Below are 13,198 nucleotides of genomic sequence, written 5' to 3' on the forward strand. Positions count from 1 at the left end.
AGTAGGGAGAAAGCAGAACTATTTAACTCATTTTTTGCATCTGTCTTTACACAAAGGGATAAAACAGTCTAACCTATCAAAAACAGCACCACAAAAATCTGATTAGGAACACAAATTGAAATAGGGAAGAAAATGGTAAGTGAGCACCTGTTTACCCTAGACGAGTTCAAATCACCAGGACTGGACGGATTACACCCCAGAGTTCTGAAGGAACTGGCAGATGAGATCTCAGAACCACTGAACTATATCTTTCAGAGATCCTGGAGCACCGGGGAACTGCCAGAGGACTGGAAAAGAGCTGATGTGGTTCCCATCTTCAAAAAAGGGGAAAAAAATAGATCCAGGAAACTATAGACTAATCAACCTGACCTCAATACCAGGAAAGATTCTGGAAAAGATAATCAAGCAACGAATTAGCAAACACCTAGAAGTAAACAAAGTAATAGCCAACAGCCAAAATGGGTTTGTCAAAAACAGATCATGCCAGACTAATCTTATTGCATTCTTTGACAAAGTGACAAAATTAGTGGACCAGAGGAATGCTGTCAATATAGTTTACTTGGACTTCAGTAAGGCATTTGATAAGGTAGACCATAACCTACTACTAGATAAAGTAGAAGAATGTGGGTTGGACAGCACCACCACCAGATGGATTCGTAACTGGCTGACCAACTGCACTCAATGTGTAGTCTTCAATGGAACTGCATCTACATGGAGAGAAGCATGCAGTGAAGTACCCCAAGGCTATGTTTTAGGCCCAGTACTTTTCAACATCTTCATCAATGATTTGGATGAGGGAATAAATGGGGAACTCATCAAATTTGCAGATGACACCAAGCTGGCAGGAATAGCCAACACTCCAAAGACAGGCTTAAGATACAGAAGGATCTTGACAAACTTGAACATTGAGCGCTATCTAATAGAATGAAATTCAATGGTGAAAAAAGTAAGGTCCTACATTTAGGCAAGAAAAACGAAGTGCACAGGTACAGTATAGGTGGTACCTTCCTTAATAGTAGTAACTGTGAGAGGGGTCTTGGAGTCCTAGTGGACAACCATTTAAATATGAGCCAGCAGTGTGCAGCAGCTGCCAACAAAGCCAACACAGTTCTAAGCTACATAAACAGAGGGATAGAATCAAGATCACGTGAAGTGTTAATACCATTTTATAATGCCTTGTTAAGGCCACACTCGGAATACTGCATTCAGTTTTGATCGCCACGATGTTGAAAAGATGTGGAGATTCTAGAAAGAGTACAGAGAAGAGCAACAAAGATGATTAGGGGACTGGAGACTAAAACGTGTGAAGAAAGGTTGCAGGAACTGGGTATGTCTAGTTTAATGAAAAGAAAGACTAGGGGAGACATGATAGCAGTATTCCAGTATCTCAGGGGTTGCCACAAAGAAGAGGGAGTCAAACTATTCTCCAAGGCACTTGAGGGTAGAACAAGAAGCAATGAGTGTAGGAGGGTGGGGTTTGATGTCGCAACAACACGACATGCAATCTTGGGGCTCCAGAATTGCTGTCAATATCTCTGTTCCTGGACGATCTTTTTGAACCTAAACTATTCTGAAGGAACAGTGATAGAGAAGAGCATGTCCTGCTGATCTCAGGGACATTGCAAAGCCCCTGATTGATCCAGGAAAAAGCTCTTTTTGCCAGCTACAAGAGAAGCAAACAAAATGGCTGCAGACGGTTGGGACAAGCCTCTGAAACAGAAGTACTACAGGAATGGTGTCGAATTGGTGAGAAAAAAAATTATTAGAGAAGGGAAAACCCAAAAGAATTGGAATTTAAAATAAAATTGAAGACAGAAGAAAATAAGCGATGAATTAACTCTGGTTTAAGACGATCATGTTATCTTTTCTACCTTAACTTTGTTTGTTTTCTATGGATGGACTCTTTACAAATGCCTCTTACTTTTAAATTGGACTTGTCTTTTTTCCTTCTTCCTCTATACTTTTTCCATTTTTTGTATTCGTGGATTAAAAGCTTCTTCTCGTAACGCTTGGACGGAGCGTAATTTTTACACTTTTTTTCTTTTCCTCTCTCGGACAGAGAGGCAGAAATAGATGGAAAAGAGGTAACACTGCTATCTAGTGGCTAGAGGCTTGGCAATATCTGATAAAGCTATAAGCTTTGTTTACTGCAAGACTCAGTGGAAAACGTTGTGTTGATACAGGTGTTCCTTTGAAGGAAAGAGAAAACTTTGATTTGAAAAAAAACCACTGAATTTGTTTGACCTAAAAAGTCTTGGATGTTTTGGCAGTGTTTATAACCTGAAAAATGGCACAACGTGAAGAAGAAAAGGCACTAATTTTGCAAAGAATTTTTTTAGAAATTCAAAAAGTTTTAATAATTACAGAGAGAATTGAAGAGAGACTTGAAATTATAGATCAAAATACAGAACGTACGGGGACAGCGATGAAGTTTGAGGACGGAGCTGAAAAAATAACAGACATATTAAAGTGATAAGAAAATTGTTGACACTGACAGTAAATTGAGAATGGAGGGAAATGACAAGTGTGAAATACGGAAAGGAGAAATTGATGAACCGGAACTTCATTTTGGATGTCAGAATATAGATGAAGAAAGGAGAGAATATTTGGCAGAAATAATGAGAGTCACCTCGGCAAAAGCACTAATGATAACAAAAATTAAGCTGATAAAAAGAGCAGATAGAGGGTTTCGAATTCTTATAAGACATGCAATGAACAACAAGTTCTTAAGAGAAGTCCACAAAAGACTTATCAAGAAAACACTTAGAATACAAACTTTACAAGTGGCAAAAGATATTGAACTACACTATCTCTGGAAGGATACAGGATGAAATGAAATGTCACAATAAATTTTAGTTAAATTAGTTAAATTTTGAGTGCTATGTACAACATAATAATAGCTATAGTCAAATAAATGATTAATAATGATAACAAAGCATTTATATATACTAGATTGATAATATGATATTATATTCAATACTGTAAGTGAGGATATGGAGATGATGTTGAAAAGCCTTTTTATAAAAGTTAAACAATTTTATATAGAATAGAATATAAAGATGTAATATCATTGGATGATTTCAGGATGATGTAAAAAATGTCATAATATAAATTTACTTTAAATTTAATATTCCTTATGTTGAAAGGATGTAATTATAGCTAGGCTTAATGAATGTTTAATAATTATATCAATTTATATACAAGTATATTAGATTGATGATACTAATAATGGGGAAAAAACATGGAATTGGAAATTATTAGAGAATGTTATCAATGCTAAAATGATTGAATGACTTAAGAATAGTAGGAAGCATAATAACAATGTAGACAAAGATATCTTAATTGTCAATATGTGAATTTTGATAAAATTCAAGTGAGGACTATGGAAAGGACACAGAAAGACTTTGTAACCAATCAACACACTGTGTGTAATTGAAGAGGCTTTTATGTTATATGTGTTGTGTGTTTGTGTTTGTCTGAAAATAAAAAATTTATTTAAAAAAAAGAAGCAATGGGTGGAAACTAATCAAGGAGAGAAGCAACTTAGAACTGACGAGAAATTTTCTGACAGTTAGAACAATTAACCAGTGGAACAACTTGCCTCCAGAAGTTGTGAATGCCCCAACACTGGAAAGTCTTTAAGAAGATGTTGGATAGCCATTTGCTGAAACAGTATAGGGTTTCCTGCCTAGGCAGGGAGTTAGACTAGAAGACCTCCAAGGTCCCTTCCATTGCTATTGTGTTGTATTATATTGCATATTAACATGATAATAATTTGAAGCAATGAGATGGTTGAAATATTCTCCAAACTCTTTTTTTAGGAGCTAGCATTTGATCCTTATGAATCATACACTCAAGATATTTTACGGACTGGCTTTCATGATCATTTTCTTAGCCAGTTGTCAAAGCCTGGAGCAGCCTTCTATTTGCAGGTATGTTAAGTAATGCATTTATATAATGGATATTGTAGGTATCATAAGACTTACTGGTGACACTGAAATACTTTTTTTTACATTTCCAGTCAATTGGATATGGTTTTAAAGAAGCGGTTCAGTATGTTTTACCTAGGCTACTTCTAGTACCTGTTTACCATTGTCTTCATTATTTTGAACTTTTAAAGGTAAGAAAAAATAATTCCATCTAATATTTATGACGTTTTCAATAAACTGCCAGGGGTATATCCCCAAAGAAGTCTCCATTTTCAGGAATTTCAATATGTATGTTGAGCTTGATACTGCTAGTTCAGTAGCAGAATTCATAAACTAGGGAATGAGGAAGAAAAATTTAAGTGTTCTCTTCATGTATAACCAGGCTGTTTCTCATTATGTTTTGTATCATATTAACTAAAATTTAAATTCGACTCTATTTTTTATTGTTGCTTAAAGACTTCAAAATTTGTTAAATGTTACTTTTATCAGTGTTATAAATTCAGAGTTTATTTCTTATTTATTTAGACTTACCATATTTTTGGAGCATAAGACGCACCAAGGTTTTGATGAGGCAAATTTAAAAAAAAAGTAAGTAGGTAGATAAGAGGGATAGAGAGGGAGAGAAAGAGAGAAAAATACAGTAAGTAGGTAGGGAGAGAGAGAGAGTAGTTAGGTAGGTAGGAAGATAAAGGGATAGAGAGAGAGAGAGCTTCTGCCAACCTAGCAATTCGAAAAGGGAAGGGAAGGGAAGGGAAGGTAACAGCACTCTGTGAGCCTTCAGCGTTGAGTCATGCCAGCCACATGACCACGGAGACGTCTTCGGACAGCACTGGCTCTTCGGCTTAGACACGGAAATGAGCACCGCCCCTAGGGCCAGAAATGACAAGCACGCATGTGCAGGTGAACCTTTACCTTTAGTGATAAAGAGATGATTGGAGAAACAAAAGTATTTTTTTAAACCATTTCACATCATGTTTTATTATTTATTTATTTATTATTTATTAATTAAATATATTTATATGCTGCCCAATCCCGAAGGACTCCGGGCCGCTTACAAAAAATATAAGAAAAAACACATAACGATAAAAGAAAACAATTTAAAAACAACAAACACCCTCATACATTCATTCTAGTTGGGGCTGGACCTCAACAGTGAGGTCAACAGCCCCAGGCCTGCCGGAACAGCCAAGTTTTTACAGTTTTCCTGAAGGCCATGAGAGTGGGTATGGTCCCCATTTCCGGGGGGAGCTGGTTCCAGAGAGTCAGAGCCGCCACAGAGAAGGCTCTCCTCCGAGGGCCCGCCAGCTGACACTGTTTAGCTGACGGCATCTGAAGGAGGCCCAATCTGTGGGATCTTACTGGCCGCTGGGAGGTATCTGGCAGGAGGCGGTCTCACAGGTATCCTGGCCCTAAGCCATGTAGACCAACACCTTGAATTAAGTCCGGAGACCAATTGGTAGCCAGTGCAGCTCACGGAGGACAGGTGTAACGTGGGTGTACCTCGGCACACCCAATATTGCCCGCGCGGCCGCATTCTGAACTAACTGCAGTCTCCGAACGCTTTTCAAGGGTAGCCCCATGTAGAGCGTGTTACAATAATCCAGCCTCAAGGTGACAAGGGCATGAGTGACCGTTAGAAGTGCCTCCCGGTCCAAATAGGGCCGCAATTGGTGCACCAGACGAACTTGGGCAAAGGCCCCCCTTTCCCTGTTGGAAAATGCTTTTGTTCTGAATTCCAGGAAAAAACATAGGATGAGACTATGAAGGTTGAACATTAGAGGGAATTGGAAGAAACTTACAATTAAATTACACTTAAATTAGTCTTACTAATACAAAATGAGGCAAAATATTTTTACATTAGACATATTGACAGATATTTTTGGAGAATGGATCCAAAGTTAATTTTAAGAGTTCTCTGTGTTTATAAATAGACTATCTCCATAAAAGATGTTATGGAGGAGGAACATATTTTACTGGACAAAACTAGACCGATCTGAAAATGGATTTAAAAATGACACTCTGCAAAAATGATGTGAAAAAGGATGAACATACAAGAGAATCTACAGTAGCTAATGTCTTAATAATGACAAGAGATATAAAAATAACAAATCAGGAGACTGACCTGGTTAATTTTCCTATGGTGGATTTACAGAAGAGTTAAACCTTTAAAGAATTTTGTGAGGGGAAAAATGAAAAAAAAATCAAGTTCTAGGTCTAGGACATGATTTGAAAGGACTAATGATCAAGATTATTAAAAGTAAAATGTTGCTTTTTGGATCAACACTAAGATACATATGTCATCTCTGATAATTTTTAATGGTCTTTAGCTGATCAGGACTGAAAGTTCAAGATTTTAGGAATTTGCTTTATTTGTTGTATTTTAAGAAAAGGTGATAAGTTAATAAAATTTGTTATGAATCTTCTGAGTCATGAGTCATTTCTTTATATAGTTCTTTTTTTAATCTTTATTATATTTGTTTTCTCTTTCTGCAAAGAAAATTCTAATTTCTATTTTTTCTTTTTCAGTTGGTATAATTTTTATCAATACAATTTTAATAAAATTATTATTTTGGAAAAAGATTTAAAGCAAAGTGAATTGAGAGGGTTTCAGTGCTGTTTTCTCCTCCTTGCCTACCTTCCATTCCTTTCCTTTGTCAATGTTATCTCTCACTTCCTGTAAGTCGCACCACCTCAAACTGGCCTATTAAAAGCGGCTCATCTGATTATATATTGTTTTGAGACAGAGAGCCAACAAAGAACTGGTCTAGTGAAAGATTTGCTCATTTTTCATCCATTCTCAAGGCTGTATCTGGCAGTGCTGTGTGAAGAATATTGATTTTTCCATATAAACACCAGGAAATTTTATGTAGATAAATTGTCCTTTTCCTCTCATAGCATTATTATTTGTTAGGTTATTACAAACATAACTACATCAAAAAGAAATGCTTTCCTCTGAAAGATAAAAACTGATCTGTAAGATTTTATACTTATATAAATTGTTCTTCTATTAATAGCAATTAGAAGAGAAGAGTGAAGATGAAGAAGATAAAGAGTGCTTGAAGCAAGCAATTACAGCCCTGCTTAATCTTCAGAGTAGTATGGAAAGAATTTGCTCCAAAAGTCTTGCAAAGAGGAGGCTTAGGTAAATGCACTTCTGTATTCTCCGTACTTTTTAGTCCTGGAGCATTGTGCTGTAGATCTGGATTTCTCAGTTTCCTTTCTTAGTGAACAACGAACAAAGTAGTTTGCAACAATGATTTTTCAGAGGAAGTGACATCAAAGTCCGGATAGCTATTGTTTTAAAGTTGTATCTGTGTTTGCCTTCGTGCTTCTAGTAAATGCTTCTTGAGACTCCACTGGTAAGCAGACAGAAAAAATAGTTTTTTATTAACTATTATCCAAGCAAAAATATCTTGCAGATTAATTTAGAACATTTAACGGTTTTTGTACTAACTGATTTGGTAATGGTTTAGGGCACATGGTGAATATAATACATAAGAATGGAAAGTAATATTCATATTTTTAATTATTTGTTAATAAAATATTAGTTGCTACTTGACAGTTTAAATAAGTCTAACTGGAATCTGTTGATTTGTCAATTACATTTTTAAGCATGACAGCACTTTCCGATCTGAAATTTTCTGCATATAGTTGAAGCTAACTTGCTGATTTCTTTTCTAGCATCATCTTCTAGATCCTATTAAACTCTTTTCCACATTAGTTGTCAAAAAACATGCTATTTTTATGCTCAATATGTGATTGTTACTGTATAAATAAGTACATCTTGCTTATCTTTCAAAGTGAATCTGCATGCCGATTCTACAGTCAACAAATGAAGGGGAAGCAACTAGCAATCAAGAAAATGAACGAGATCCAGAAGAATATTGATGGCTGGGAAGGAAAAGACATTGGACAGTGCTGTAATGAATTTATTATGGAGGGAACTCTCACACGTGTGGGTGCCAAACATGAAAGACATATATTTCTCTTTGATGGTCTGATGATTTGTTGTAAGTCAAATCATGGGCAACCAAGACTGCCTGGTGCTAGCAATGCAGAATATCGTCTGAAAGAGAAATTTCTTATGCGAAAGGTACAGATCAATGATAAAGATAATACTAACGAGTACAAGCATGCTTTTGAAATCATTTTGAAAGATGAGAACAGTGTTATTTTTGCTGCTAAATCAGCTGAAGAGAAGAACAACTGGATGGCAGCCTTGATCTCTTTACAGTACAGAAGTACTCTGGAACGCATGTTAGATGTAACAATGTTGCAAGAAGAGAAAGAGGAGCAGATGAGATTTCCAAGTCCTGAGCTATATAGATTTGCAGAACCTGATTCTACAGAAAATATTGTTTTTGAAGAAAACATGCAGCCCAAATCTGGAATCCCAATTATTAAGGCAGGGTCTGTTGTCAAACTGATTGAGAGACTTACATTCCACATGTATGCTGGTAAGGAATCTTTTCAAATCTTTAAAACAGTTAACTGATAACAAATAACAGTTATTTTCTAATCATCTCTGTATACCAGTAGAACTAGAAAGATTGGATTGGATTTAATTTTATTTGCTAGATTTGTCTGCCATTCATTCCAAAAGCCTCTAAGGCAGTGGCTCGCAACCTGTGGGTCGGGACCCCTTTGGGGGTTGAACGACCCGTTCACAGGGGTCGCCTAAGACCATTGGAAAACACATACTTTTGAAAAAATACGGAAAACATAAAATAATTTTATGGTTGGGGGTCACCACAATATGAGGAACTGTATTAAAGGGTCGCGGCATTAGGAAGGTTGAGACCCACTGCTGTAAGGGGCTAGCAAATCAAAACAAAAAGAACCCCTTCAATAAAAGTAAAGGCAACAACAGGTTGAAACCATCCCATAAATAATGATAATAAAAAATAGCAAGGTCAAAGGATACGGGTACAAAAAACATCAGATCTCTGCTTTACCTTGTACCTTGAATAGGTTTTGTTCACTTTGTTGGCCATCTTTTTAATTTTAAGAACATATTACCAAAGTAAAATTGCTCAGCTACTATGCCTTAGATGCTGAATCATTTAATTTTGCATTTAAATATAAAGAAGTATCAGTGAAATAATAATAAAGTACCACCATTGTTTGTTCAGTTGTAAGATGTATTTGTAAAACTATCAGAGACATAAGCAGGTATTAAAGATTCATTCCATCTATTGTCTTCAGGACTGCAGCCTGCAGTGCAGCTTAAACAAGATATTTTTTTAAAAAAAGGAATCTTATATTTCAGTGAAATGATTTTGTAATAGTATACTACAACCCATAATGTTGCTAAATAGATAATTTTGTGAAGGAGATACTGTAACACTGCAATAAGTGACTGCAGTAAAGCTGTATTTCCTGGGTCACTTGATTCAGATCATCTAAAAACTTTTTGAGCATAAGATCACAATTGCTTGTGTCAAAGCTGCTCTGCTCCCATATCAGAGGGCCAAATATGATCATGTAGGTCTCCTTTTCTTAAATATGTTGCTTACCAGAAACGTGCCTCAATTGTTGTTGCCCCCAGTCCTTCCCACCAGGAACAAACTCCAGTATCATTTATCTTGTTATTCTCCTTTTTAAAATTATTTTTCTGTCTTGTCCTGTCACCTTCTCTTGTTTCCAATCCTGGCTGCAACCTCCTGCCTTTCTCCACTAGCCATAAATCCTTATGCCCCTCTTTGCCTCTTCCATGTTCCCTTTGCACATGTCTGTCCAAATGCTGTTTAAAATTCCCAGGAGTTTTGACATGGTGATATCTGAATAAAGTGAGACATAAAAATAAGAAACTGGGAAGCTGTCAGTAACAGAGAACCACATTGATTGATATAATTGAGTGCCAATTCTTAAGGAAATATATCCTCAAACTGTAAATAGCACGTTAAGTTAGCCCTCCTGTTAACATGTTTGTTTATATTCTGAAAATTGAAGGCTACAAATATTTCCCATTAAAGAAAAAGAAATACAGAATTGGACGGGGCAATTTAAGCTATCAAATACAAAAGGAATAAGAAATAGTAAACCAAAGAAATTAAAATGTGAAATTTTAAAAAAAGGAAAAGGAACCATAGTAAAACTAGTTTACAACAATATTTTTCACCATATATCTCTGTGTCTTTCTGTCTTTGTTTCTGTCTATATGCTACTTCATACATTGCTTTTTTTTGGGGGGGGGGGATTTTTATCTCTTAGTTTTTCTGCACTTCGATTACAATTCCATCGCTTCAACTTTTTTGGACTTCTCTTTCTTCTCAACCTGTTCATTTTTCTGTTGTGTATTTGTTTTGTGGTCTAATCTTTATTCATTGTCTTGAATGCCAAACTATCTAACATACTTTTTTCATAGTGATTATTCTTTTTTTTTACCCAGCTCTCACTTGATAACTATTTATTTCTTGCAACATACAACATACTAGCCATTACAGTATATTTTTACCAACATTTGCATATCCAAAATTTTATCTGTTTTCTTATTTTAATAAGCAATAGCTTATTAAATAACAAAGCCCATTAATTTACTGATTTATTCTAGATTTTTATACTTAGTTATGATTTGCGATGATTCATTCTATTTTTTCCTCTTAAACACAGACTTGGTTTTTAATATGTTAGTTTTCAGAAGCATATTCCTTAGTGGATCATTCACCCTAACATTTGCTACAAAAGAAAATTTCCATTGACAGCAAAGCATCACCTGCATAAAAACTCCTCAGCCATCACATCTGTAATCACCAATATCATTCATTGCACATTTATCTGTAAATAAGGAACATTGTGCGTATATCTCGTTCCCTACTCAATGGTATACCTAAGCATTCCAATTATTCATTTGTATGCTTTACTTGTATCATCTGTAGCGCTCTTGCTATATTCAGCAACCAAGTTTAAATTTCACATTCATGTAAAACATTTTGTAATTCAACCCTTTTTTATAATTTTGTTTCTCTAATGCTACAGTCAAATGCAACAAGGTATTTTGGAGCAAGTATGTATGAGCTGTGAGTGCCTTCTTAATTCAAACATGAGATTGCCAAAAATGATCTGTCCCACATTCAGAACTTATCACTCCTGTATCTTTCATTAGTTATCATAGTAGTTCATCATAAACCAGTTTACATTTTTACATTTAGATTCATTCTATTGGCATACATTACATATAAATAGACTCTCTTATTTCAAATTCATATTTTTCTCAGATTATCACCATGCAGTCACAGAATATAAGTGTTGGACTGGACTTTGGAAATCATCTAGTCCAATCTCCTGTTTAGTATAAGAATCTAATATTATAGCTCTTCAATAGATAATCAAACATGCCTTTGTTGAAATACCCCCAACAAAAATCACCACATCCTATTGTGGAACAGTTCTTATATTTTATATATTTTTTCTTGATGTCCAAATAATGTCTGCTTTCTTGTAATTTGAATTGATGGCTTTTTATCTTCCGAAACAATTTTGCCCTGTTTTCTGATAGGTAGCTATCATGGCTTTCTGTAACCTTCTTAGAATAAGAATAGTACTAGTCACGTGGGCATATTTGGCCCTTATGGCCCAAAGATGACCAAAGCCCAGTTTTATGCTAATCATACCCACTCTATGTACCTCTAATGTGGGAACTAATTGCAGGCCAAAATACAACTTCCTGCCTCCCATCAAGTAGGAGACATAAGTATTATTCTGAAAACCTTCAGAATGGCACATTCATCCTTGAAATGACAATGGGAGTGGGGGAAAGAAGTATTGGAAAAAGAACTATCACTAATGAAAAATAAACTCTTGTTTTTATTTCTTTATGAAGAAACTTTGAGTAAAGTCTTTCAAAGCAGTTTCCCCCCCAAATGGCCTACATTTTCTTCTTGTTTTTTTAGCATTTATTTCGTCATTGTGTTTGAACAGCACTTACACACAAATGGGTGGGAGCCGGAAATTACCATTCTCTAGAAGAACTTCCTTTCAAAAGTATTTTTGATTGTTCATTGGCCATCTGGTCTGGCTTGGGATAACAGAAATTATACAAACACTGTTTTGGTCCAAATCATTAATAGTACAAATGCTAATATTACAATCTTTCACGTATCTAGCTTTATGCATTTCACTGTATTACCTTTCACTTACTAAAATTTGGATTAAGAATCTGAAAAGAGATGCCTGGCTAAATTCCAGTATACCTCTCTGCTATAGATAGAGTGTAACAATTGGATTACTTTTGAGAAATCGCAACCCTTGTTTCACTGAAATGTTTATGAAGATACGTGCCCTTGTGCTTACTGTCTGAAGTAGATATGATTTTAGAATTGTGCTGTTCCTTGTGTACCTAATCCTTTTGCTGCTGTTCTGTTCCTTATCTGATCAGACAGTAGAACAAGGCTGATTCCACACTATTTATCTGTCTGTCTGTCTGTCTGTCCATCCATTGTATATGGCTGTCCAATTCACACCCAGGTGTCTCAGAATGGATTAAAAATACACAACATAAAACCCCATAAAACATTGCCTTGTGTTGCATTAAACACTGTCTGGGATATGCTTAGATTACATGTGATCCAGCTTCTGTAGTTATTTCAGGAATCTATCATTAAAATGAACTATTGTTTAGCACAATACTTCATTATGATCAAGGCTGGCAATATGTGCTGTGTTTTGAGTTAAGGGATTTGATTTACAGAACTTCATTATCCTGCTCTTGGATGTTGATGGGCCTGACTCTAGCATTTGGTAGGTAGAAGAGAGCCAGTAGCTTAGTTCCTTGCAGAACAGATGCAAAATAATTTCTTTCCATTCATGAATTTGTTTGTAAGTAATACATGGAAATGGATGGATAATGGGACAAAAAGATCAGGGGAGTGGGGGTTGACTTAGAAACACTATGTAGACATTAATAGAGTTTTTTTATTCATAATCAAAAACTTGTTTCACCTTTCTTCATATTCTGGCATGCTGCTTCTCTGTTTTTATAAATCCTCTGTTTCTTGAGTGAATACTTCCAGTTAAAAAAATATTGCAAGTTTTTTTCTCTGATAAGGTTGTGATATTCTATTTATAAGTTTTGGTACATTGAATGCATGTGCGTCAGCATAGCATCAATTTCCTTTGTTAAGGCATTCAGGAATTATTATTATTTTTAGAAGTTCTTTTATAGCTTTTTAAATGCCTGTTTTGAAGAGACATTTATCACAGATGGGCATCCTGGTTAATTGTGTGTATGTTTGATCCAAATAAATTGCTGTTTGAAGTCTCGTAGCAAC

General features: G+C 35.5%; 1 protein-coding gene across 1 annotated transcript in view; it reads left to right on the forward strand.

Annotated features, from left to right (window-relative positions):
* SOS1 (SOS Ras/Rac guanine nucleotide exchange factor 1) overlaps positions 1 to 13,198 on the forward strand; it is a 53,801-nt gene that overhangs the window by 18,754 nt on the left and 21,849 nt on the right. Inside the window, exons 7-10 of the mRNA XM_032215454.1 lie at positions 3,822 to 3,932; positions 4,022 to 4,120; positions 6,944 to 7,071; positions 7,731 to 8,386. Of these exons, the coding sequence (XP_032071345.1) occupies positions 3,822 to 3,932; positions 4,022 to 4,120; positions 6,944 to 7,071; positions 7,731 to 8,386 (994 nt within the window). The remainder of the gene's footprint in view (positions 1 to 3,821; positions 3,933 to 4,021; positions 4,121 to 6,943; positions 7,072 to 7,730; positions 8,387 to 13,198) is intronic.

The sequence above is a fragment of the Thamnophis elegans genome, chromosome 4 (assembly GCF_009769535.1).
Source record: "Thamnophis elegans isolate rThaEle1 chromosome 4, rThaEle1.pri, whole genome shotgun sequence".
Lineage (NCBI taxonomy): Eukaryota > Metazoa > Chordata > Lepidosauria > Squamata > Colubridae > Thamnophis > Thamnophis elegans.